Here is a 27,793-nt window from a genome sequence, read left to right on the forward strand (position 1 = left end):
GACTGGCCTTTACGGGTTTCAGAAGCAACATACACAGCGTGTGAGTGTAGTGCTTTGACCGACCCACAGCGTCTCCAATTAGGCTGCCAGCTTTGAGTGGAGACCAGAGAAAACTAACATTTTACAGCACATTTGACCACAGTGCAAACTTCCCCACCGTGTATAGAGTATGTTGACCTATCATAACAAAAGAATTCTGAAGCAGCCAGCTGAAGCCTAACCCACTTGTGCAAATTCCAAGGGACAAAGTTAACTGAGTTTCAAGCAGCCTTCAAATACAATTTCATAATCTGCAATTTACTGCTATGCTCTGGACTCTAATACTTTTTATTAACGTTACATTTCTCCCCCCGGTACGGGAATTTCAGTGTCGTTCTTAATATTTCTGCTTTCGTTGGGGCTGTCAGTAGTTATTTCCTTGTGATTAGAGATGCAAATAGACTCAGCCTTGCTCAGGGGTTGGCCAAGGTCCCACCTCGCTCCGCTCCTCTGCTGGGGACAGACTTAGCTTAGAGACTGAGAGCTCATAGCTAAGAAGGCCAAGGTTTGGGGAAGGAATGACATCAAAGAAACCAACCCCTCCCCCCCAGCGGTAGCTCTCTGGAGAAGTGGGCAACAGGGGGCCCCACTTAATATTTCCCGTTCAATGGCGCCTCTGTGTCCTGATGGTGATGCTGCGGAGATGTGGATTGGAATATTCAAGCACATTATTTTATTCACATTCACTCAGCAAATGTGTTTATTGCACACCCACTCTCAGTTCTAGACCTCTACGTGCATCGCTTCTTATGATCTCTCCTGGAGCACTGAGGAAGCAGGACAGGAACAGGGCCTTAGGGGAAGGACAGGTGAAAGCAGGTGGTCATGGCACAAGTAGGCCAATGTGAGCACACATGGGAGACTTACGCGGGCAGTCACAGAGGGCACCGATGGGAGAGGGACCATCCTTATTGCCTGGAGGTCATGGTCATGCATAAGCTTCACGGCGCAGCTACCTGGCTAGAAGAGACCCCTTCTCACCAGGGCTCTCTTCTCAGTGCGGCATCTAGACGGTGACCTTGTCTGAGCCAAACTGGTAGAGTCACATCCTGCTCTAGAGTCACATCCTGCTCTACCCGGGCAAGGATCCCAGGTGCCCCTCCATCCTGCCCCACTCACCCGTGAAGCCACATAATATACAGTTGGTCCAAACGGAAACTCCAAAGATTCCCGAGGAAGGGGTGGAGGGAAATGGCATCCCCGGGTCTTGCTCTTCCCAGTGGGCCCCCTGCCGGGCACCACCAGCAGCACGTGGACCGGTGGTAGGAACGCGCAATCTCAGGCCCCACCCCTGGCCTCCTGAGTCAGAATCCACATTCTGGCAAGACCCACAGCCGCCCCCCACTGCCCCGGGCGATTTCTATGCACAGTCAAGGTTTGCAAGCACTGACTTGGGAATATCTATATGGGTGGGGAGCAAAGTGCTGACCTCCCTTCCCTCCCCAGCGTCTCCCCCCCATCCCCCCACCCCATCCCCCCCATTGTCCCCACCCCTGCACCCCTGCCTTCTTAGATACCACTCGGGAAGAGAGGGACTTGGTACTTGGTGTTAGTGCCTAGGAGAAGGCGAGTGAAGTCACACTCTCCAGGGAAGCTATTTGCCCCAAAGTAAAGGCTAGAGGCGTGGATCAGGTTCCAAAAATTCTGGCAAATTGCGAGGGTTGGGGATGCAAGGCTCTCTTGCCCTGGGAATATCCTCTGAAGAGGAATTCCTGACCTGCTTAAGGGACTCCCTTGTCCCACACAGAAGTGAGAAAGCTGCTCTCAAGTCCATGAGCAGCGGTCCCGGCTGCGCCTAACAGTCCCCTGGATGCGACATCCGTCCCCCCTGCAAAGATTCTTTCAAATGTGTGGGCAGGGGGAGTCTCAGGGGTGGCCAGGCCTGGAAACCACTGATGATGAGAAACGTTGAACATGAAATATAAAAACTTAGGTTAGAACAGCCCTAGGCCGACCCCAGCAGCTCCCTTGCCGCCACCGGGCTCTTCCCTCCCTCTCTCCCTAACTTCCTCCCCACTTGGCAAAAGCTGGATATGGCAAGATGGGGAGAGGGAGGAGGGGGCTCCACAGTGCAATGGGGGCTCCAAGACTCAGGTCTGGGCAGCACGAGCCCTGGCTGCAAGAAGCAAGCGAGAGCATTTCTGATGGGAAAAGCCATCGGACCCCTGGGGGCCGCAGCGGGAGGTGGCGAGCGCTGGGAACAGCACGTCCCTGTCCCTCCTTGCCGTGTCCGTGGCGAGGCCCAGTCTGGAGCTGGGAAGAATTACAGGGGCTGTCTGGAGCTCAAGTCCTGCCCAGATTTGTACTTACGTTTTTATCTGAGACTGTTTGTTTTTCAAATTTCCTCTCAATTCCCTTAATGTCCGTTTTACATCTTACCTGTCAGAATCCCCACTGGAATTCTCAGTTTGCAAGTTCCTGTCAGTTGCTAGAATGTTACAAATTTGTTATTTATTTATTTATTTATTTATTTTTACCAATTTGGACTGCAACTTTAAACTGACCGATTCATCAAAAACCACTTCAAGCACAGGTGGGCTGTATGTGGAGGGGGTGGGCCTACTTGAAGCCCCTTCTTGAAGGAGAAGTTGTGGGCAGGAGCTTGGTGCAGGGTACCTCATAACACTCCCTGCTGTTCAACCAAAGCAAGCGTGATTCCATAGGCCTGGGGAATCACAGCCCCAGTGTTTCTCTCTCACCTACCAAGGCATCTGCAATGACCCCACTTGTATTCACTCTCTGAATACAGAAGACTCTCTTGTCTAAATTTTCCACCTCCAGGATCTCAGTCTGGGAGAAAGTCTAGAAAGGTCTAAGAGACACCCTCCTCGTGAGAAGAATATGGTCAGACTGGTCATCTACGAAGCAATCGGTTCGAGAGATTCTTTGAAAATAAAATTCAAAACTGCAGAGGAGAATATTTTTCATGAGAATATTTATTCCACTTAGTTTCTAAGCAGCCAAGACTACTCATGATGACCTTTAAGGTGGCAGCCGACCTCACTCCCAACCGGCCAGAGGGCAAGTGACAAAACAAGTGCTTGGAAAAACATCAACATTCTACACACATGCAAGGAAGCTCTTTTATGGGTCTTTGCTCCATTTAAAATGTTTCACAGTGGTTCATTCACTTTCTATTAAAAACTGGAAAGTAGAAGGGCACCTGGAAGGCTCAGTCAGTTGAGTATCCGACTCTCGGTTTCAGTTCGGGTCATGATCTCAGGGTGGTGAGATCGATCCCTGCATCAGGCTGCGTGCCAAGCATGGAACCCACTTAAGATTTTCTTTCCCCCTCCCCCACCCCTCCCCCTCCTTTCTCTCTCTCTCTCAAAAAAAAAAAACACAAAGCAGCAAATATAACATTGTAAGCATAAAAATGTGAAAAATGATCTTTTACTGCTATTTTCCATTTTTGGTTCCCATGTTGACTTGGAAAGGCATCTGGCCTATGTACAATGCATGAAGTGGGACCATGAAGCATAGCTTTGCACTCACAGGGATTAAATTATCCCATCTTAAGGATGATTTGTTATGAGAGTGACTCACCAGGCTCCTGTTTGGGTCTCTCATCCACTACCGAACTCCAGTCGAATGTTCCCAGAGCTACAAGGTAGGAGCTCTAAATGGCAGCCTGATTCTGTTATGACGCATTTTCTCCTTGGTGAGAAGCCGGAGTTAATCTATCTGCCTTTAAATCCACTGATCTAATCAAGAGCTCTTGACATTGATAACCATGAGGGAGGGGGAACATGTTCGCAGCCACAGCAGATAAACAGATGCCGTGGAGGGTATAAGAGACGCATCACAGCAAAACGGAAAACAGAAAAATAACCAAGGAGGCTCCCAGTGAATCTCAAGGGAAGAAGAGGCTCAGCCATTTTTATACGATTCACAAACAAGGGAAGGTAGATAAAAATCAACTTGCGATTTTAAAGAAGTCAGGAATTCTTCTTCATAGCTGGGTCTGAGGAATGAAACTTACAAAGGGATTCAGCAGAGAGAGACTGGGTGTTTCTTCCAAATATAAATACCTAGTCAAATCCTGCAGTGTGGACATGGACATACTGATTCTAGACTTTATCATGGAGAGGCAAGAAGACCCACAAGAGCCCCTCAGCATTGAAGGAGAGCAAAGTTGGAGGCCTGACACCGCCTGTCTTCAAGACTTACAACAAAGCTAGAGCAATCAGTGTGGTCTCAGGGAAAGGAAGGGCAAATGGATCCGTGGAACAGAGTAGAGCCCAGAAACAGACCCACAGAAACATAGCCAACCGATCTATGACAAATGAGCAAATGCAATACAATGGAGCAAAGATGGTCTTTTCAAAACAGATGGTGCTGGAATACCTGCACATCCACAGGCAACACCATGAATGCAGACACAGACCTCACACCCTCTATAAAAATCAACTCAACATGGGCCATAGATCTAAATGTAAAACACAAACTGTCAGATACCTAGAGGAGAACAGAAGAAATATCTAGCTGATTTGGGGTATGTCAATGTCTTAGATACAACACCAAAGCCATCATCCATGACACATCCTTGACAAGCGGGACCTCATTAACATAGACACTTCTGCTCAGCAAAAGACAAATGTCAAGAGAAGACGAGCCACAGACTGGAAGAAAATATTTGCAAAAGGCACACGTGACAAAGGAATGTTACCCGGAAGATACAAAGAACTCTTGAAATTCAACAATGAAGAAAGAAACAACCTGATTTTATTTTTTATTTTTTTAAAGATTTTATTTATGTATTTGACAGAGAGAGAGAGAGATCACAAGGAGGCAGAGAGGCAGACAGAGAGAGAGGAGGAAGCAGGCTCCCTGCTAAACAGAGAGCCCAATCCCAGGACCCTGAAGTCACGACCTGAGCTGAAGGCAGAGGCTTTAACCCACTGAGCCACCCAGGCGCCCATAACAACTTGATTTTAAAGTGGACCAAAGGCCTTAACAGATTCCTCACCAGAGAAGATACACAGATGGGACATAAGCGTATGAAAGGTGTTCCAGGCTGTAGGTCCTTGGGGAAATGCAAAGTGAAGCTATGAGAAATACTGACTACACGGCCCTGAGAAGGGCCCAAGTCTGGAAACTGAAACACGAAATCCTGGTGAGGATGTGGAACAAAGGGAACTTTCAGACGTTACAGGTGAGAAGGCAAAATGGTACAGCTACTAGGAAAAACTGTTCGGTAGTTTCTTACAAAACTAAACATACTCTTACTGTAAGATCCGGCAGTCATGCTCCTCAGTATTTACCCAGACCTGGAAACTTATATTCACACCAAAGCTGTGTAGGGATGTTTATAACAACTTTTCTTATTGCTAAACCTGGAGGCAACCGAGATAGTCTTCGGTAGGTGAAGGGAGAAATACACCGCCGCACATCCATACGATGAAATAATATTATTCTGTGATAAAAATAGATGGGCCGTTGAGACATAAAAAGATATGGAAGAAACTTCAAAGCAAATAATCAAGTGAAAAAAGCAACCCGAAAAGCCTACACATATCGTGCGAGCCCAAGCACTGGACATTCTGGAAAAGGCAAAATTATGGAAGCAATAGAAATGATCAGTGGTTGCCAGGAGTTGGGGGAGGGAAGGATGAAGAGGCAGAGCACAGGGGGTTCTTGTCAGGGAAACTAAGCTCTATGATCCTATAATGATGGGTGCGTGTTATCATACATTTGTCGAAGTTCATGGGGTGTACGACACCAAGAGCAAACCCTGACGTGAACTGTGGACATCAGGTGGTAATGATGTGCTAACGGTTCATCCGTCAAAACAGATTCACTGTTAACTGTGCGGCAGACATCCGTGGCGGGGAGGTACCATGTTTGGGCGTACAGGGAATATATGGGAACTCTCGGCACGTTCCATTGCATTTTGCCATAACCTAATACTGCGCTAAATAAATAAAGTCCATCCAAAGAAATTCTTGCATGGTGAAAGCTAAGCACTTTGGGGAAAGCATGAACCCTGACGAGAGGATTGTGGTGGATGGCACTGGGTGATGACGGAGGAAAGCCCAGAGGAAACCCAACACAAACTGTGCCACAGACAGCCTGGGAGGGAGAGTCCCACGCCCACCCTGCAATACAATGGAGCAAAGATGGCTTAAAGCCGGCAGAACAGCACAGAGCAGACACACGGGAGAGATCAAGTGTGTAAGGGATTTCTGCTCTCCTCATCCCATCCTAAAGCTTCCTGTGGCTAAACGCTGAGCCTCCAAGGCGCAATTCTGCTGTCAGAGATGTTTGCAACACTGTCAGGATGCAAATGCAAAATTCAGAGAAAATAGAGAACTCACGGCCAAAGATGATAGGAAAGAATGTTCAAGATGATTGGGAGGCAATCAATCCTCAGTATTTAAACTCCAGTGATTGATTGTTTTATTCTGTATTTATTTGAGAGAGAGAGAGAGAGTGAGCGAGAAAGAAATGGAGCAGGGGAGGGGTAGAGGGAGAAGCAGAGTCCCCGCTGAGCAGCGGGGAGCCTGACATGGGGCTGGATCCCCGGACTCCAGAATCATGACCTGAGTGGAAGGCAGATGTTTAACTAACCGAGCCCAGGAGCCCCAAAACTCCAGGGATCCTGAGGAAGAAAGGATAAAGTTCTATTTGATCAAAAGGAGCATCAAATAAAGTCTTGTCCCACCTTGACATTAATTCTGGAAACAAGGAAACTGAGTCTGAGTCAGTTACAGACTACGGATCTCGTAAGTGGAGGCAGGGCTTAACCCTCGGTGTGATCGCAAATCTCTCCTCTCCCTGTTCCCCGCCTCACCCCAACCCTGGCCTCTTAGTGGAAACGGAGGGAACCTGCTGAACCCAGAGAGCGTGGTGGCTGGGTCTCCGCCCGAACTTTCTGGATGCGGCTCGCCTGACAGTCCGCTGCCCCAGCCAGAGGCTGCCTGTAAGAGGTGCTCAAGCAGCAGCCAGAGCACCTTGCGTGGGGGCGTTAGCATCAGACTGGAAAATGGTGACGGGGAGGTGGCACGTGGCTATGCTGCGCTTCTGGGCTTTTCCTATCCTGCCATCAGACGTGACCGATCGAGCATCCCAACTGCATTTACTCCCCACAAACCCGCACAGATGTTTCTCGGAGGTTCTCCCCACTTGCACGTACGTGTCACATAGGGAGTTTTAAGCACAGATGCCAGGCGTGCTGCCCCTCATTTGATGATTCTCGTATCTTGCTCACTTAAAACAGTCAGACTTCCCCACTTGACAACAATGCGTCATTCGCTCAGCCTTGCTGGGGACAGTGGCAGGCCCACAACCGGCTTAAAGCCCACAGGCCGGTTGCCATGGTGCACGTGTGCGTGTGTGCATGTGCACAGCATTTGAGTAAGACTAACACTTCACTTTCAAAGGAGAAAGAGCCCGACTAAGGCCCGAGGGCTGGGAAACCAGAGGTTCTACTACTACCTTGTTAAAAAAAACCAAAGCTTACTGCCATAATGGCAACTTCCCAGTGTCCGACGGAAACCTGTGTTGATTTCAACACAGTAGAGCAAACATCATTTAACTTCCTAAGTCCTCTTAGAACACCAGGAGGTGTCGGTGAGCTGAGCCGGGGGTGTCTGCCCCGGCCCCAGGGGGCGTCCTGGCACCCTTGCTCCCATCGCTATCCATCGTCTCCTCCCTTCTCAGTGGGGATTTCTCACGTGGCCAGTGTCCACCAGCCACCTTCCATTTTGAGACTTCGAGGCCGTTGGGAGGTGGAAAAACGGTTGTCCAGCTCATAAGAAATGTGTGTCCCAGGAGCACCCGAAAGCTCCCAGCAAGAGGTTTTTCCTGAAGATTGTTCGGGTGTCACAGTGTCCAGGCATCTGCTTGGACGCCGGCCCAGTGTGGATGTGCTCTCCACGGGGGGTCTGCAGCGGAGACCCCCAGAAAATGACCTTCAATCCCGCATCAATTCCCACCACCCCTCCTGTGTGAGCACCGACAGCATCTAAGAGGCTCAAGGAGCTGCTGCTAACTAGCCACGATCAGACGGCGCCGGCCGGGGCACGGAGGGTTCACGCTGGGATGTCAGGCTTGAGGAAGGAATTAACGATCGGCTCAGCCACGGTGAGGCATCTTCCAAGTTTCCATTAACCAACGGCAGACCCCAGAAAGATGATAAAATAATAAAGCTTTGGCCCAACATGTTGATATTCTGTTTTTAGTTAAAGGAATAAAAATCTTTTTCTTAAGAAAGGAGTTTATTAAAGGGCACAAGAGAATCATGTTGTTAGAAAGCGTCCTGTAAATCCTTTTGCTTTCACTTCACTGATTTCGACAGGATGAGGGCTATTGTTATGGCCACAACCTACTTTGGCAGAGAGAAAGACTTAGGGGCGAGCTGCCCCCCCCCACCCCCCCATCCCCTGGAGATCACTCCTGCTGCTCTTCCCCGGATGGGACTGGGGCTCCCATCAGACAAGCCGTGCAAGGGGGTGACGAGGCATAGGCTCACACTGCAAGGGAAAGCACCTGACACGGGCAAGGGCGATGGGGCGTGTACTGCACACAGGCCAGCGTCCGTGCTGAGAGCATTCAGTGAGTTAGCCGCCTGCTCCTGGGGCTGGCCAGGGGCCTGAGAGCAGGTCCTAGCCTCCATTGCTGCAGAGAGAACTGAGCTTGCTCGAGGCCAAGAGAAGGGTAAGTGGCTTTTAGGGATTCTAAGCCCTTCCACAAGATTTGGACAGACTTCAAAGAAGGACAGAGACTGGCAAGTTCTCACCAAAAGAATGTCAATATCACACTGTTCCATGGAAGAGAACCTTTCTGTTACAACTGAACAGTGCATTTGAAAACACCATTGGCCTCCTTTCTACCCCTCTAACACTGCTACACGGACTGCTGCAGGCCCCAGCAGCATCGCCATCCCCGGGAGGGAGTTAGGAATGCAGAGTCTCTGACCCCATCCCGGGCCTCCTGAGTCAGAACCTGCCTTTAAGGGCAGTCAGGGGCTCCACATGGTCACTAAGGCTTGAGAGCATCCCCCCCACCCCAAGCCCTTTCTCTGGACTGGAATGCTCCTTCCCAGGATTTACCTGCCAGATTTCTGAACTCAGCTCCAGGTCCGCTCCTCAGAGGTCTTCCCTGGCCTCACGAAAAGCAAGGATTCTCTTAGGCTCTCTCTTAGCAGACCCTGTTTAATCCTACTTCAGGGCAACTGTCACCGCTGTGTGTTCCTCTCAGACGCTGCAAACTCCATCCAGGCTAAGACTTCATAGCCCAGCACCTAGGGTGGCAGCGGGGACAGAAGTGCCTGACAGTCTCGCGAAGGACTACTTTCTGTGCAGGACTGTATGTTGTGCGGGTGTGACGCCCACAGCGCAGGCCCCTGGGAAACTACAGAGAGGGACGTGCCCCTCTCACCTTTCTGTACTTTTTATAAGTTTTCAGAGGAGAATCCACTGTTTTTCTAATTTATGAAGCATGAAGCACTTTTCAAAAAATTTATCTAACCCTCTCAAGATCCAACCTGCCACAAAAACAAAGCAGATTATATCTTTCCTTTTGAAAAAGGTTTTAGGCTTTATTTACTGATCAGGTTGTACTTTAATAAATAAGAAACCATTTCTTTTTAGGGGCCTGTTCATTTTCCCCAGAAATGTTATTATGCTATGCATAATAGTTTTGAAACTCAGACATTAGGACTACATCGTGGGGACCATGCAAGTCCCCAGCAGCAGGTCTGGAAGTGGCCCAGACCCCTGTGCTTGGCTTAGAATGACGACTAGGAGAGGCACACAGACGGAGGAGGTTCAAATCAGAGCCCACAAGAGAAAACAATCTTCACAGATGAATCATTTATTTGGACAAGACAAAAATGTCTCCACATTGTTTCCTTTTATACAGAAAGTGGAACATTTCAAATATATTAGGTTTTCTCTTTTTCAGCAGGATTCATTTCAATCTGGTTGCAGGAACTTCTTCTCATTTTAGGATTCACGTTTTAGCAACACATAAGCACCCATTACAGCCAAAAGGGCATACTGTAAAGAAAACAGTGGGAAATTACTCCGAACTCTACAAATTAGTTTGGTCTATAAACGTATTCAGATGAAGTCTGCTCAGGGCTAGACTGAGGACAGAATCCAAAGATGACCTCTTCCCCCCATGTGTGGTTCTCCAAACTAGCTACTCAGTGCCACGTTATGGTTTAAAACCCCCACATATACTGACGGACGAAGGATCAAGCACCCAATAAACCCAATAAATTCATCACTCATTCCTGTACACGTTCCCTATTGTGTTTCAAGTGGTTTTTAAAAATATAGGTACCATTTTTACTGAGCTTGAGAGAACATCATTACTGGGTTTTGTACCACTTTTTTTGTATGTTTAAAGATTTCTGTGATAAAAAGCAACAAATACAGAGGTGGCATTTTAGAATACACTATGAACACAAAAGATGAAAGTAGCTATTTTAAATAACTGATTTAAGTGTTGATAATTTAAATGGTAATGTTAATTTTAGTTAACTACAAACATTCTGAAAAAAAAACAAAAACAAAAACAAAAAACAAAAAACAAAAACCACACCAGCAAAACACTTTAAACAGACTGCATCTTTACAGTGGCCCATGCAAAAGTTCCAATATATATACATTTTTAATGCAGACACACAAACACGTTCCTACCTTGAATTTTGGGTAGTCATTCATTATTATGGTGACCATACCAACATATGGTAAAAACCTAAATTGTAGGACGAAAAGCCAGAAATATGAAAATTGCTTGTAATATGATGGTGGCAGCATTTAAAAACACCCTAAATCAGCCTTAAGATGCAAATCTTCCTTGGGAATAGCCCTATTCGGGCTATAAGACTAACATTCATTCCTGCCTCAAAAGGCTCTCTTAATCAAAAGCATCACCATTAACAGCAGGACGATTTTTTAAGCAGGCACATGATTTCAACTAGAGATGCTGCCTGTCTTTGCCTGCTGCATTCACCATAGCAGAATTAAAATAATTAGTTGAGCCACTTGTACACATGGAACCGACAATGGCCATCAAGCTAGTTTTTAATTTTTTTAGTGCAGAAGTCATATCCAGACAGCCTATATAAAGATGGCTGTCAGGGAAAGCTTTCAAAATACGTGGAAATTAGTTTGTAACTGGAAGAACCATCATCATTGATATTTCACGGGGCTTTTCAGATGTAACAAACAGGCTTACTGAACACAGATGTGAGTCCCATAATTTATACCCACACATGATGATGACTGCAGACACAGAAGGTCTGGGGCATAAGCTAGCCAATGAGTCTGCTGACAAAATTCATGTCAAGATGCAATCAGTGGGGGGCACCTGGGTGGCTCAGTGGGTTAAGCATCTGCCTTCAGCTCAAGTAATGAGCTCAGGGTCCTGAGATGGAGCCCCAAACTGGGCTCCGTGCTCAGCAGGGAGTCTGCTTCTCCCTCTGCCTGCCCTGCCCCATGCTTGTGCTCTCACTCTCTCTGTTAAATAAACAAAGAAATAACATCTAAAAAAAAAAAAAAAAAAAAAAAAAAAGATGCAATCAGCAGACCCAAGCCTTACCTAACTAAGGGGAAACCAGGTAAGGCATCCTGTACCCACCAGTCCTATGTAAATCAGCAGCCCCAACTTCTCCTTTATACAAAGCTTGTCCTCCAGATGTCTACAAAATAGAGGACTGAGCAGCTGGAAGTCTCTCTCTTCTCCCCACAGATATGCCAGCATCGCAACGGGAGGAAGGAGTTAGAAGGTCAGCAGAGGGAGAAACGGGGTAGGAAGAGGCCTCAAACCACAGTCTAGTTGATAAAGCTAAATCTTACAAAATGGTAACTGGGTTCTCCAGCCTCAAACAGCTTGTGGGATTTAATGAAGATTTAAAAAAAAAAAAAAGGGCACTTCTAACAAGGTCACCAGGAGAAGGGAAGAATTGTCTTTTTTGTTTTTTTTTAATAAGAGCATACAGGCTCCTCTGCATCAGAGGTAGAATCATTGGAACAATTATGCAAAGATGAATATCAAAAGTTTTATCACATAACTGTTTCTGGTAGAGAAAAAGAGGAAAGAGTCTAACTGTCCACCAAAAGAAAACTGGTTAAGTTATGATTTTATGATTCTCAGTGGAACAACAGTAGGTAGCCACTTAAAAATACCTGGATGTAAAAAAAAAAAAAAAATACCTGGATGTAGATTTGACACAGAAATCTATTTCCAACTTCTTGTTGGGTGAAAACATAAAATAAAATTCTACTATGTAAAATTATATACGATATATGCACATATCTCTATAGGTACAGGGCATGTCTAGAATATTCCCCTTGAGTGTTGAACAGTGATTATCTCTGGGAGGGTTTCCCGTAATGCTATCTGAAACCACAAATAGCTTATCTCTAGGTGAAGATTTCTTTCAAAAATAGAGTTAAAGCAATGATACAGATAACACACTTCTATCCAGTTTTAGATTTTAGGTCCTTAGTTCTGAGCAGTATTTTCACAGTAAATGCAGTGCGGAGTACAAACTGGGCTACTTACAACTCTCCTGACATATAATATTTGTAACGAGCGATTCTATTATCCTATACACTTAGTTTCTTTTCTTTTTTTGGGGGGGGGAGGAAGGGAGGGAAAGAGAGAAAGAGGCAGAGAATCCCAAGCAGGCTCCACACTGAGAATCCCAGTGCAGGGCTCAATGTCACAATCCTGAGTCCATGACCTGAACTGAAACCAAGAGTTGGATGCTTAACCAACTGAGCCACCCGGGCGCCCTCTAGTTTCTCTGTTACTATCTTTCTGGTTTCTGAGTCTTTTTTTTTTTTTTTAAGATTGTATTTATTTATTTGACAGACACCGATCACAAGTAGGCAGAGAGGCAGGCAGAGAGAGAGAGGAAGGGAAGCAGGCTCTCTGCTGAGCAGACAGCCCGATGCGGGGCTCGATCCCAGGACCAAGTCGTGGGATCATGACCTGAGTCAGAAGCTTTAACCCACTGAGCCACCCCGGCGCCCCTCGTTTCGGAATCTTTTATCAACTTCCATGTAAGTCAGTGCTCACCCTCTGGCCCTTCCCACCACATCCTTCTTCTCAAGCCAGTTTTGGCCCTCTTTGTACAAGCCTCTGTCGTCCACTTCATTATTGTCTCCTTTAGTCAGAAATTTGATGTCTCCATTATCTCTAGAAAGCAAAATAATGTCCTTTCACAAATGATTTTCAGCACGGCATCGCTAGGAAACAATCAGTCTACCCGGCATGTCACAGTCAGATGCAGGCATTTAGGCGATGCCTGGATCTTTCCTGGTCTAGGTGATTGCTTACAGCTGACTATCCAACTAACGCACGGGTCTACTGGCGATTCTGCAGACTCAAATTCCAAAATGCTCCTGTTACCCTGATAACCAAAAAGCAGGATCTGAGCACAGGGCTAATTGAAGTGCGGGCACCCCTCACCCTCCTCAAACTTCCTTCTCCTTGCCCAACGTAGAACGGTGGTGCATTACTTCCTTCAGCACTGAGCAAAGTGGTATAAAATCCGGTTTGCAAAGAAACAGGATTCACAAATGGCATAAAATCAGCGTGGTAAAGAGACCCACGGGATTAATTTTAAACATTCTAAACCGGTGCTTACATAGCCTTGACACTAGAAACACAACATTACAGCATTACAGAGCTATAAAGGGGGTCTTCTTTCAATAAGACAAATGAAAAAAGGCACTAGTATAATTAGATAATATATTAAAAGCCCACAAAGATTTGAAACCATGCCAAAAGGAGCAAGCTGATTTGCAGCTGCGGTTAGAAAGGAAATCAAGAAAATAAAACCCCAAGCAGTCACTCCCGCAACTCACACAAATTACAGAAAATCACCATTATTTCTTCAACTTTAAATAATTTCTCATCTGTAGAAATTATTTTTAAGTCAGCTGTCATGTTACGTGACACGTTACATGTGTATTTCTTTATCAGTCAGTTAACAAGTGGACATCAAGTCCCACCGTGCCGTACCAAGAGCACGACACAAACAGAACAGGCCCATTCTGATGTTTACAGCAGAACAAAGTGACGATTTTAAGTATCAACTTCTTTGGGGAAGCCCTGCAAGCAGTGAATGGGATGGGAACCTAATACTGGAAATGTACAAATAGTGAAGGTACACGCATGTGTACACACACAAACACACAGACACACAATGAGAAACACTCTGTTATTTAAAAAACACAAATACACACATCTCAGTTTAATTCCATAACTCAGGCAGGTAAAAATGCCACACTAGGCTGCATGAGGTGAATGAATAACCCAGTCCATAGAGGGTAACACATCATCACGTGACTGTACCCTCTCCTGGGAACTTAACACATTTGAGGTAGAAGTCATCACTTCCAGTTCCCAAAAAGTGTCTTCAGAAGCCACTACTGGCATTTAACAGAAAGCAAGAGCATTTGTCGGGGGGCAGGGGAGTAAAGCAGGACATGCAATGACTGAACCCTGGGCCGGGTCAGGGAAAGGGACGTGCCACCGTCCAGGGCTAAGGCTACCGCTGCAAATGCCACCTTGTCCGAAGTGACACGGAGAAACAGGCAGCTTTCTGCATTTCAGAAGCGTCCTCACATTGTCATAATCCTCAGCTGCAATGGGAGTGGACTTTCTCAGACTCCTTCAGATAACTGTTACGCTCTCGTACACGCCACCTCCCACTGTGCAGCCACTCAAGTTACTTGGTGCTTCCAGAAACACCTGTCCGTTCGGTTCTCATAATCGCCCTGTGAGTCACGGTGGGAAATGATAACGTTATCGTGCCCTTGCAGACTGGGTAAAGTAGCGGGTCCAAAGTCACCCAATTAGTAAACGGCAGGACTGGGAGCGTAACCCAGAGCGTCTGCTACTTTCCAATCAACCATGAAAATTGGCTTCCGAAACTGAGTCACTAAATTCCACACCTGAAACTAATAACACACTGTATGTTGACTAACTGGAAAACTGGAATTTAAGTAAAAACTTGAGGAAGAAAAAATGGGGGGAAAAAAAGTTTGATCAGTACTAAAGGAATGAATGAGTGAATGAAAGAATGAATGACTGAATAAATAAATCTGGCTACCAAAATTTACAAAACACCACCAAAAAGAAGTCAAACCACCTTACTTTTCATGAACTTTGATCACTCTGTGAACTATTGGAATGTCTCGTCCTTCGACTTTAAAAACCACGATTTCACCAGCTCTAATAGGGTCTTCCCGGAAGTTTGTCAGGAACAGAAGGTCGCCCCTGTGAAAGGCCGGCTCCATACTGCCACTGGGAAGAAATGCAAAATCACATCCAATTAGCCTGGATTCACAGGGGAACTTTCAATTCATGAAGAATACAAAAGTAAACATATTAGTGAAAGTCTCAACCTCCATGAATCATCGGGCAGGTCTGGGAGCTATCAACCAAGCCACAGTGGTTCCCTTCTGACTGCTCACGATGATGACATCAAGCGAGAAAGGAAATGATTTCTCCTTAGATTAAGTATGAAAAGGAGAGCAGCAAGCCCCTCTTATACTTTGCATTATGTAGACAAAGAACCAGGTATAATGTGAACTCTTTGAGGTGAAAGCTGCCAATTTTTAGCCTCAAAAAAAAAAAAGTCTTACATCTATAAATACATTAGTATTTTCATTCCGAAGTGTAGACTTAGAAAGCTGGTTGATACTCTAGGGCAAATCTTACGTTTCATGGTTCATCCTCAGCACCTAGGACGTGGGCAATCCCATTCAAGGAAGAGAAAGAAACAAATGAACGCCTTGGGAGAGTGATCTATCTGCAAACCAAGCTGAGGGTTGGGATAAAATTCAAACCCAACTCTTGGGACTCCAGCCACCTCATCCTTCAGACCATATTCTACAGAAAACCGAATTTTAACAAATGTTGACTGCTTTAGATGTGGAGGTCAATAAATAATCCCACATGGTACTAGTTTAAACCCATGCCAAAAATCACCAATGGATTCAAAGTGAACTATAATCTAGTAGAAGCTGAAATTATTAAAACAGAATTCATTTTTCATATGCTCATGCTTTGCCTTAAAGCATGAGAAAATAAATAAGACCCCAAATATTGCAGCATAGGGGCTGTATGATCAAAAACCAGCAAGAAGTTTGTTGAGGGCAAGACTCAGGGAGGAAGAATCAGACTAGTGAGTGCTTTAAAGGAAAATGTGAGTTCGTAATGGGAGCAGCTCAGAAAGTTGGCCCTCCTGTCTGTCCTGCGTCTGGGCCACCTTAAACTTGTCAGCACACACAGATCAGCAAAGAGGAACACAGTAGAGACTGGCCTGTCACTAAGTACTTGCTGGTGTGTTTATTTTTAATTGAAACCAGTGACACTAAGTATCATAATAGATCTAGCATTCAAAAATAGGAAATCTGAATAAAACACATAGAGCTAGAAATATAAATGACTAGGAGGGAAAGAAAGCAAACAATTAAGAACCACAGCTAGAATAAGAACCTTCTGGATAAGTCTCAGGCAGAAGGGTATACAGTGTGTCGTCAAAAGTCATTATTGTGTCCCATGAGAAAAGTACTGCTTTGAAATTTTTCACTAATAACAACTTATGCTTGCTTTCCTCATGGGCCAGGGATTTCCCAAAGGTCACTGTTCCCCAAGGTCGCATATCTCTCATGATGTCAACTGTTTATGTTGACAAACCAATGTGCTTTAGAACTATAAAGTATGCTTTAAAAAAAAAAAGAAGTCTCTACAGACAGCAATGTTACAACAGTCTCTGTATATAAGTGTGTCTCAGTGACTTAAGGAAAACCAGAACACCTGGGATTTGGTTTTGGCTCTGTGGAAAGTACTGCAAGATGCGAGTGGCCTGGCCTTCATGGGCCTTGGGCCCTTTTTTATTTGTTAAGTGAGATGGCCCATCTCAATCAGAGAGTTTTTTTTTTTTTTTAAGATTTTATTTATTTATTTGACAGAGAGAAACATCACAAGTAGGCAGAGAGGCAGGCAGAGAGAGGGGGGAAGCAGGCTCCCCGCCGAGCAGAGAGCCCAATGTGGGACTCGATCCCAGGACCCTGAGATCATGACCTGAGCCGAAGGCAGTGGCCTAACCCACTGAGCCACCCAGGCACTCCTCAATCAGAGATTTTTAATTTCTTTGTTTTTTCTTTAAAATTTTATTTCTTTATTTCAGAGAGGGAGAGAGAACATGAGTGGGGTGAGGGGCGGAGGGAGAAGCAGACTCCCCGCTGAGCAGGGAGCCCAATGCAGGACTCCAACCCAGAACCCTGAGCTCATGACCCGAGCCGAAGGAAGACGGCTTAACTGACTGAGCCACCCAGGTACCCCAGAGGTGTTTAATTTCTTAAAAAAAAAAAAGCCTTAAAATCCTTCCTTCAAATAAGGTCTCACCAGGATGCACCCCCATATACAATACATACAAATGGAGTCGCCATAACCAAAGCAAGGCTGAGGTGTCTAGAATCCACGCGCTTGATCCCTGTCTCCCTCCTAACCTAACCCCTGGATCCCAGGGCACCCCTAGAGCAGTAGGAACACCAGCGAATCAGAAACCCGTATGCTCTCCTGAGGCCCCTCAGCTTATGAAAGCCTAAAAAAAAGAAAAGCATGAAAAAAAGCATGAAAGAATAGGCCCCTTGGCCAGTCACGCGAGGGCAACCAGGTGAAGCCAGCGTCCTGGCTGAAGCCCCACAACACGGCAGAAGAGGCCGGTAGAGGGAAAGGAACCGGCTGGGGAGTGACAACGACGTGCTGGCCTTGGCTCCCGCACAGACCAGCGGGGACTCTGACCTGGTCACTGCCACCTATAAAACACATGGGCTCCATTCCCACCCACAGCAAGGCACGATGGTCTGGGACGCAATGGACAGGTAGCCTCTTGAACCACCTAAGGGCTCCCAAGTGTGATTTTTTAAATTTCAAATGGATTACGCTGTCCCCTTGCAGGACTGTACAGCTGTATATAGTTTACTAAAGTATTAGCTTTTCTAAAATGCACATCGTGCGCTCTAGAAGGGAGCAGCCACCTACAAGAGCGCTGCGGGAGAAGCTTAAAACTGCCAGGCACACTCTGTGAGGCACTGCGGAGGGCCACCTTGTAGGCTGTCGGGGACAAAGAAAACCAAATCACAGTTTTAAATCACAGTTTCAAACCACTGATGTTTAAAGTCAATTTGTACACACATAATCGCGTAGGATTGTTATTTCAGGTGCATTAGAGCATTAAAACACAAGAGCAAATACACTGTGTTAGTATGCGCACGAAAAGAGCTCCGAAGCGTGCTGAGAAAGAGGAGGTGTTTTAACAAAGGGCAGAAGGAAATGAAAACAGTATCAATGAAGAACATTCTAATACTCCACCCAGTGAAAACACGGAGTGTTGGCTGTCACGCAGGCTTTCACTCAGGCAACACTGCTCCTCTGTCATGGGGCAGAGTTCGACGGCAGCGCGACAGCAGCTAGACCGTGTGCGGAACCTACCTCAGCACCACCACGATTGGGCTCTCGCTGCCAGTGAGGACGATCAAGCCTTTCCAGATCATGAGCGCAGAAGACACGATCATGGCAAAGTTTAAAACCTGGTAATAGAGCTGGAACGAGAAAGGCCAGACCCAAAGTGAAAACCAGTGAGAGGACAGGCCCAAACCCGAAGCTGGCGATGAGCCAGTTCACAAAAAAGCAAAACGAAACAAAAGGCTAAACTGTGATTTTAGGATATTAAACTAATTCACACAAACTCAAATAGTATTTCAACTTCCATCCATGGCATGAGCCGTCCGTATATTGTCTCCCTTTCAATAAGCAATGAGAGAAAAACCCCCAAAGCAATCCATGGAACCTACTTTGTTAGAGCCTAAATAAGATTCTACTCACCTGACTGGGATTTCCCAGACCCTTCAACCCTGAAGAGTCCCATAGTTCAAGTTCTAGCTGGAGGGCCTCCTGCTCTGGAGAGTGCCCATCAGACCTGAGAGCCTGATGCACGCAGTGTGGTTTACCTAGGGCTGCTCCTTAGCCCCCTGCCCAAAGGGGCCTCAAAGGAGGCCTCACGGTCCTATAGTGCTTAGCAATGAGCTGTTCTGCGCTTAAGATTACATTTCAAAGTGAACAAAAACTTTAAACCCCTGGATATTTAAATTCTCCATAAATATTTTAGGAAGTAAGAAGCAAACACTATGTGGTTAAGAACACAGGCAGAAAGCCACACAAGATGGTATCGAGTTCCACACTGGCCTCGCTCCTCCTTAGACCACGGAGTTAAGATCCACGGGGCTTGTCCCGCCAAAGCTCAAGGCTCTTCCTTGCTGACAGCGGCCAGCCATACCCAACCCCTGGTGACTACAGAGGGGAAGCAACACGTGCCCACATCCCAACACCCTGTATCGGACTATAGCTGGATCGTTGGGCCAGATGTCTCCGGTCTTCCAAGGGGCTTTAGGGACAAAAGTCACTGTGCCAGCTACTACTTGGAATGTAAGTCCCTCAGGGCATCTGCCCTTAGTGCCCTCCAGGATGGCTCCTTACTCTAGTACTTGCCTCAATCTTCTCACCCTTGTCCTGGGTGATCCGAAGAGCCATGCAGATGGCCTACCCAGCAGTCCGGTGTCTCAGTTCCTAGACATCCTCATCTCCAACGTCCTTCTCCCTCCTGAACCAACCACTTGCAACAACAGACCTGGAACTGAAAGTGCTCGGTCCCGGCGTCTCTAACTCAACGATCCCCTCTACCTGCCCATGTACACCTGCTCTGCTGCCATATGTGCTCACCTACATGGCAGGACTCTTGTCACCACCACCCCCATTCGTTCTACACATTCTACCTTCTGAACATTTCTGGAGTCTGTTCCGTTCTCTCTCCCACTGGCACCACTCTCATCCAAGCCACCAGCAGAGCCCATGGGGACCAGTCTCCTGACGGCCACGCACACCTGTTCTGAGGCACTCTCCGCACTACACTCTCCACGCACTCGCAAATGTGCCTCTGGCCATCTGATCATCTCTGTGCTCTGTTTCAATTGTCCCTCAATCGCATCCCTCCAACTGCAGCCTGCTGCTTTGAGGATGAATATGGTCTACGGCCCTGTCTGGTACATATCCCTCCTCCCTAGCTTCAGCCGGTGAAGCTCACGGCACTCCACAAAGTGGCATCCGACAGTGCTTCAGAGAGCACGTGCTCCTATCCACTCGGGATCTACACCTGGCTTTTTGCCCAGAGGCTCTCTCCCTCGACTCCTCAGCATACCTAATGCTCACTCATCTTAAATCCTACTTTCAGCACCAATTCCCCAGGGAAGCCCTCCCTGACCCACTAAACTAGAAGTCAGCAAACTTTCTATTAAGGACCACATAATAAGTATTTTACACACCACACAGTCTCTGTTGAAATCACTCAACCCTTCCATTGCAGTGAAAAGCAACTAAAGACAACATGTAAAAGAATTAGTAGGTCAGTGTTCCAATAAAACTTTATTTATAAAAACAGATGGTTGGGGCGGGTGCCTGGATGGCTCCGTTGGTTAAGTGTCTGACTCTTGATTTTTGCTCAGGAACGCGAGATTATCACATCAGGAACGTGAGACTGAGCCCTGCACTGGCCTCCACGCTGGGCATGGAGCCTGGGTGAGATTTTCTCTCTCCCCTCTGTTCCTCCCCCAATCCCCTACCGGTGGGCTGGAATTTGCTATTCTCTGCTGTAGACCAGCCTGGGTCCTCCTGTTATATATTCTCACTGCACTCTGTACTTTTTTATACCATCTGTATAATAACTATCATAATTACACATATCATTTCTAATGTGTCTTTTACATTAGACTGTATGTTCCACAAAGGCAAAGATCATTTTGGCCTTGTACCAAAATGCAGGTGTACCTCCAATATTCAATACAGGTCTGGCAAAAAGTAAGTACTCAATTCGTTGAATAAATAGTGAGAAAATAAACATTTTGTAATATATGGTGGGCACAAACAATTAGTAAGAAATACACTAAGATCCCCAAAACAACAAAAGAAGCAAAAGCTTAAAACTATTAATTTTCCAAAGAAATACAAGTGGTGAATAAACACTTAGAGTGCTCAAACCCAATCCTGCCTCCGCCCTCTCCTCTTCTTTTTTATGCCTAGCAAATTTCAAGTTTGGGGGTATTTCTGTTTGTTTGTTTTTTTTAATGCTAATACTTGGTGCTGGCCCAGGATGCACTGCGGTGAGTAGGCAAATGGACAGTCATTCTGAGAGCCATCTGGCACTTGTAACACAAGGTTACTTTCAGTCTAGTAGTCCTGCTTTAGGAATTCAGTCTACAAGAAACGCAGGCAGGGAATCATGGTCCAATAATATGCATTAGGGTCCTATTTCTAGTAACAGAGAAAAGGAAATAAGTGAGCAACAACAGAGAAATGATGGAGTAAAATAATGGCAGGTTACGGCACTATTTAAAACAGAAGTATAGGCTACAGAAGAAGCTCCACAAACTGCAAAACAGTTTGTAAAACAGACACAAGGAGTTGCCCTCAAGGTTAACAGAGGCCATCTCAGCATGGCGGAATTACGAGTGATTGAATTTTCTTCTTCTTCTTCTTTTTTTAAAGATTTTATTTATTTATTTGACAAACAGAGATCACAAGTAGGCAGAGAAGCAGGCAAAGAAAGAGGGAGAAGCAGGCTCCCTGCCAAGCAGAGCCCAATGTGGGGCTCGATCCCAGGACCCTGGGATCATGACCCGAGCTGAAGCCAGAGGCTTAATCCACTGAGCCACCCAGGCGCCCCTGAATTTTCTTCTTTAAACTATTCTCTATTCTTTAAAATTTCTGTGATGGGCATGGATTAATTTCAAAGTCTGGGGAAAATAAATGTTTAAAGGAATTTGACAGAGTATTAGATGGCCGTTAAAATAATTACTTTGAAGAGTGTGACAAAACAGAAACACACAGTCTGACGCGGCAGTGAGGTAGGAAAAGCAGAGCTCATATTGCTCCTGCTACACGTCTGTGTAATTATTCAGTCCAGGTTTATGGAGGAAACAACTGCAAGTAGGGACATAAAAATGAATTAAAATAACCATGAAAAGGTACGCCTGGGTGGCTCAGTTGGTTAAGCAACTGCCTTTGGGTCAGGTCATGATCTCAGGGTCCTAGGATCAAGTCCTGCCTAGTGTTCCCTGCTCAGCTGGAAGCCTACTTCTCCCTCTGTCCCTCACCCCTGCTCATGCTCACTCTCTCTCTCCGGCTTTCTCTCTCTCTCCAATAAATAAATAAATTTTTTTTAAAAACCGTGAAGATATTCTGATGTAATAATTGAAAAGACGGTAAATTTAATTCAAAATTAAAGTTACACACCATTAAAAAAAAACTTTTTGGCTACTCTGCCAATAGCAAATTATGAAATTATCACTAAGTACCCAGAAGACAAGGAAACTGGAGTGCCAAGTGGAGACTGTTAAAGCACTGGGCTATAATACATTACATTATTGCTCCCGAAGTAAAATCTTCCTTGCAAGGCACATAGGTCTAAAGTAGCTCACATTAGAAAACTTCTCCACCTGCCCTGCCTGATTTGAAGGATTTGATAAATAAATGTTGTTTCATTATGAATTACAGATCTGACTGGGAAAGCCCCAAGCCACAGTTTTATTTTATTTCATTTTTTAAAAAGATTGTATTTATTTATTTGACAGACAGAGATTACAAGTAGTCAGAGAGGCAGGCAGAGAGAGAGAGGAGGAAGAGGCTCCCTGCTGAGCAGAAAGCCGGATGCGGGGCTCTATCCCAGGACCCTGGGATCATAACCTAAGCCGAAGGCAGAGCCTTTAACCCACTGAGCCACTCAGGCGCCCCTCAAGCCACAGTTTTATGATTTTGGGTCCTGGGTCCTGGGATCGAGCCCCGCATCCGGCTCTCCGCTCAGCACGGGGAGCCTGCTTCCTCCTCTCCCTCTGCCTCCCACTCTGCCTACTTGTGCTCTCTATCCCTCTGTCAAATAAATAAATAAAATATTTTTTAAAAAATAAAATAAAATAAAATTCTGGGATCCAGAAACATAATTTTGGTTGAACTACTGCCAAACTGACTGCGATGTAAGAAATACACCACCACGTTTCACTGGTGCCTTTTGTTTGTCCATCGTCACCTACCAACTTTCTAAGCTTGTTGATTCACAGCCAAAGCAAAAGTTCAGAAGCAGGCCCACACTCAGTCTTTGTCCACCAAAGATGAAAACAGCCAATGTCTGAGAGTTTCAAACAGTTCAGACCCGATATTCTGGCCGACAAAGCAGCAGAAATGCCAGGAGCTGTCTGTCTTCCTCTCTTCCTCGCTGCAGAAACAAAGAGTCCCTGTTTTTGCATGTGGCTCTTGCCTTACTTTATAGCAAGCTGGGGCAGCGGAGAAAGGAGATCCCACTTCCAACCGGCAGAGCACGCATGCCTGACGGTGTGTCAGAGGATACTATTTTGGAGGGAAAAAGAAAAAGAAACAAAAGGACAAAGCCTAAAAGAAAAGAAAAAAGTATCAGGAGGACGCAGATTTGAGCTTCCACATGTTAATCAGAAAACCAGCAAAACATAGACAATGCAATAGCTTCTGACAGGCCTTATCATCAAGAGTGGGAATATGCGGATCTTTCAAAAGGCAAACTAGTTTAGGAATTGAGACATTCATCAGAAGGCCTTCTCTGAGAGTCTGCAATTATAACCACCAGTAATTAGTACCAGTTTTAGAGACATTTTAAAAACCTAGCCAATTAAGTCTAGAGTTTTAAATAAAGCTCTATTTTCTGGAGGATTTTCTTGGGAACAGCATCAGTGCTCAGGGAATTTGCTGCTGGTTTTTCAAGCTGGTGATAATCACTGCCACAACTCATCTTAATCACAGAAACTCCTAACAGCTCATCAGCTGTGCACACCTAGAAACAACCAGACTCTAAATGACAGTTTAGACTTGGTGACTTGAGTCACCAAACTCTCCCACACTGCTGCGCTAGTATGAAATTCTATTTGGAAAACAAAACAAAACAAAACCCATATGTCCACAGGCATAAGTTGTGTTCTGTCATAGGCATCATCCCACTCCACAGCATAGCGGCAAAAATGACAGGATGTGTCAAAATCATAAGAATTTGCACCACTTTCTTTTTAAGTGTTTTTGTTTGTTTTAGAGAGAGGGAGAGAGCATGAGGGGGTGAAGAGAAGGGGAGAAGTAAAGGAAGAGGAAGAGGGAGAATCTTAAGCAGGCTCCACACCCATTGGGGAGCCCCATGCGGGGCTCCATCTGGGGACTCTGACCTGAGCCTAAATCAAGAGTTGAACACTTAACCCACTGGGCCATCCAGGACGCTCTATACCATTTTCGAAGACAATCAAACTTACCAATAGGATGGTTCCATTTTTCTTAGCATAATTTATTGCTTAAATCAATAGAAGTATTAGGATCCTTTAGGATCTATCATGCCCTACAGGTCCCCTAAATTCTCTATCTAGAAGCTTAAGCCATCACATTTTTCCTGACTGAGCGGGCTTCCTTTCCAGTCCCTACTCACTCTTGCCTTATATTGAAGACTCAAAGCGATGCTGGCCAAGGAGCTGGCCAGGGAGCTGACCAAGGAGAGAGCAAGAAGGAAGTTTTCCTCTGAGGTCACAGAAGAGTGAGAAATCAACCCCAGGTGCCCAGAGACCCCCACGTTAACTGCTTCCTATTTCCAAGATGCAGCCAGATGACAGAATCTAAGGGACGCATTCTGGGGTCCCCTGTAGAGCACTGAATCAGTCAAACGACTGAGCACCCCCAGTGAGATCGCCAGGCACAAGGAGCTTTATGTAGTCCCGACGCATGGTGGGGAGCACACTTCCCAGAATGGGAAGAAATCACTTTCAGAGGCACTACTGGACAGTGTCCACTGTCAGAAAGTGCCTTCCTTTCGCCTGCCTTCCGCCCTTTCCATCCGCAGGCAGCCTTCCTCGGGGTGTCAGGCCTCCAGAGCCTCAGAGAGAAATCTATTTCCTCTTCCAGAAGCTGGCTCTTCAAACCCGTGCACACAGCTGTCACTCACGACCGAGTCGCCTCTCCCGGCTTTCCCAACCACATGTGACATCCGTAGGACTAGACTCCCATCGTCTTCTCCTTCCTGACCACCCTCCCCTCACTGCGCTCTTGTTAAGTGCAAGACAGCGCACACCCCTGCCCACACGTGGGTTTGCGCAGATTTGAACCCACGGCCTCGGAGAGCCGGTGGAGGAGCCTGGGGGCGCCGTCAGCCCCAGTCGCTGTCCTTGCCGGAGCCCTGCCCAGAAAGCCGCGACTCCCCGCCGTCGCAGCCCGTTCTCGCTCCCGGCGCGCCCACCCCGCGGGCCTCCCTTACCTGGCGCTTGTTCATCTTCCTCAGGTCCCCGAAGATGTCCCAGCCGGACGCCGGGAGATGCGTCCCCACGGAGCCCGCGCGCACCATGGCGGGCTTTCCGAGGGCCGAGACGGCCCGCCGCTCCGGGTGTCACAGACAGCTGCGGAGCCCCGGCCAGCCCCGGCCAGCCCCGGCCCCCGCCTACCGGCCGCTGGTCCGTGCGGATCACGTGACCGACAGCTCGCTCGGGCGTCTGGGAATGGTAGTCCTCTGCGAGTCTTGGGCACTGATCCATCAGGAGGGAACTGGGAAGAAAACTACCACTCCCAGAATGCCGCGGGACGAGAGACTCGTCCAGGGAAGCCCCAGGGCTTCTAGGGAGGGCGGCGACAGGACTGAGGAGCCGTGTCCGACCCTTCCCAGGGAACTTGGGAGAGATGGTGATCTTGCATATCGCAGGGACTACTCGGGGAAGTGACTGTTCGAGAGGAACTGAATTCCTCAAGACTCTGGTCAGGCGCCAAGAGGACACCTAAAGCTTTGCTGCATTCACCTATCCGTGTATCTTAGCCATTGGATGACTGCGCCGAGAGAAGGCGGGGCCTCTACTCTGGCCGCCCGCGGGGCTGAATCTGGGAGGAGCCTAAAGAAGAACAGGGCTAGCGGACCGGGCTTAGAAGAGGCGGGATTTTTGAAGGCTCCGAGTTATACGCTCTGCAAGAAGTAGTAGGATTTCTTTTTTATCAAGATTACTTATTTACTTATTTTTTTAAAAGATTATTATTATTATTATTTTTTTGATGGAGACACAACAAGAGAGGGAACACAACCAGGGGGACTGGGAGAGGGAGAATAGGCTTCCCCATGCGGGGCTCCATCCCAGGACCCTGGGATGATGACCTGAGCCTAAAGCAGATTTTTAACGACTGAGCCACCCAGGCGCCCCAAGAAGTAGTAAGTTTTGAATGCAAGGAAGCATCCTTGTATCCTCTTGGCCATAGTTGTGTTGCAATAAATATTAATTGAATGAATAAATAGCCATGAAATTTTATACAAGAAGAAACAGGCATAGAAGGTCTAAAGGACATGGCCAAAGTTAAGGGTCAGGGTCTGAAATAGAACTCAGATTTTACAATTTGCAACTGTAGATTAGCTGGACCATTCATTCACTCGGTTGTGCATTATTTATTTCATTCATTTATTCACAAATCTTTCAGAAGCATCCACTATGCACCTGGCCTTCTTCTAGGCACTTAATAAGGAAATTATTGGTGAACAAAATAAGGAAAGATCCCTGCCCTCATTAAACTTACATTCTGTACATTTTAACAGAAGTAGATATAATAAATGAGTAAATTATACCTTGAGGGCAGTGGTGCTTTGGAAATAAGAAAAGCGAATAAGAGGAATGAGGTGCTCTGGGGGTAAGGGGCAGATTGCAATTTAAAATATCCCAGAGGCCTCAGGGTGGCTCAGTCAGTTAAGCATCAGACTCTTGATTTTTGGCTCAGGTAATGATCTCAGGTCATGAGATCCAGCCCAGAGTAGGGCTTTGCGCTCAGTCAGTGCAGAGACTGCTTGCGATTCTCATTCTTCCTCTCCCTCTGCCCTCCCCCCTGCTCACACTCAATAAATAAGTAAATAAATAAATAAATAAAATCTTTTTAAAAATCTTAAAAAACAAGAGTTTATTTATTTGTTTGACAGAGAGCGCGCACACAAGCAAGGGGAGTGGCAGGCAGAGGGAAAGGGAAATAAGGTTCCCCTGTGAGCAGGGAGCCTGATGTAGGGCTTTATGTGGGGCTTGACTCGGGGCTTGATGCCAGGACTTGGGATCATGACCTGAACTGAAGGCAGATATTTAACGTACTGAGCCACCTCGATGCCCCTTAAAAAATCTTTAATTAAAAAACAGTAAGTGACAATAAATAAAATATCCTAGAAACTGACTCACTATAAAGCTAACGAAAGGTAAACTTTGGGACCCTTTACCTGCAAAGGCTCCTTCCAGGGACTTGGAAAAGAAAATGGCCATATAGTCTTGTAAAATTTTCAAAAGCTAGGTATTTGAATTGCTATTGGTTGAATCTTGTTTCTTTGCTTTCTAACCTCCCCTCCATCATACTTTCTGTTGGAGGGACAAGGAGTATTTTGAAGATCCACCCGAGGAGAAGTTGAGTTAAAGATACATTTAGTTTGGGTTAAGTAGATATATTTATGTGGTTCATGGTCATTCCCTGTCATCCTGGTGTAGGAATGGTCTTAGCACTAGGCTCTTAAAAACAGGGGAAGAGGCCCTTTGAAGAAGGAGACAAAGCAGAAGGTGTGATACCCAACCAGCCATCCTGCTAGCCTACCCCTGGCTAAGGGCAGGGTCCTCCACATTCAACATCCACGGCCCTCCACGTATGAGGTTGTGACAGGCTGATCTCGGAC

At 46.3% G+C, this 27,793-nt stretch overlaps 1 protein-coding gene across 2 annotated transcripts; it reads right to left on the reverse strand.

Moving 5' to 3' along the window:
- Nucleotides 1-9,839: 9,839 nt before the first annotated feature.
- On the reverse strand, nucleotides 9,840-25,596 carry SEC11C (SEC11 homolog C, signal peptidase complex subunit). Of its 2 annotated transcripts, XM_032310690.1 has the most exons (6): nucleotides 25,379-25,594; nucleotides 18,511-18,620; nucleotides 15,163-15,312; nucleotides 13,078-13,197; nucleotides 10,689-10,746; nucleotides 9,840-10,040 (listed from the first exon to the last, which is right to left on the reverse strand). In XM_032310690.1, exons 1-6 carry the CDS (start codon nucleotides 25,463-25,465, stop codon nucleotides 9,987-9,989), a joined length of 579 nt encoding a protein of 192 aa, XP_032166581.1. In that variant the 5' UTR covers nucleotides 25,466-25,594; the 3' UTR covers nucleotides 9,840-9,986. The 2 variants fall into 2 exon arrangements, with proteins under 2 accessions (XP_032166581.1, XP_032166582.1); XM_032310691.1 differs by lacking the exon at nucleotides 13,078-13,197 and having other exon boundaries at nucleotides 25,379-25,596.
- Nucleotides 25,597-27,793: the final 2,197 nt, after the last annotated feature.

Source organism: Mustela erminea, chromosome 13, assembly GCF_009829155.1.
Source record: "Mustela erminea isolate mMusErm1 chromosome 13, mMusErm1.Pri, whole genome shotgun sequence".
Lineage (NCBI taxonomy): Eukaryota > Metazoa > Chordata > Mammalia > Carnivora > Mustelidae > Mustela > Mustela erminea.

Coding starts and splice junctions, on each gene's coding strand:
- SEC11C (XM_032310690.1), bottom strand. CDS start 25,465: ATGGTGCGCGCGGGCTCCGTGGGGACGCATCTCCCGGCGTCCGGCTGG. Junction 13,198..15,162: donor GTGATCAAAGTTCATGAAAA/GTAAGGTGGTTT, acceptor TTTGCTTTCTAG/AGATAATGGAGACATCAAAT. Junction 10,041..10,688: donor ATGACTACCCAAAATTCAAG/GTAGGAACGTGT, acceptor TTTTCTTTACAG/TATGCCCTTTTGGCTGTAAT.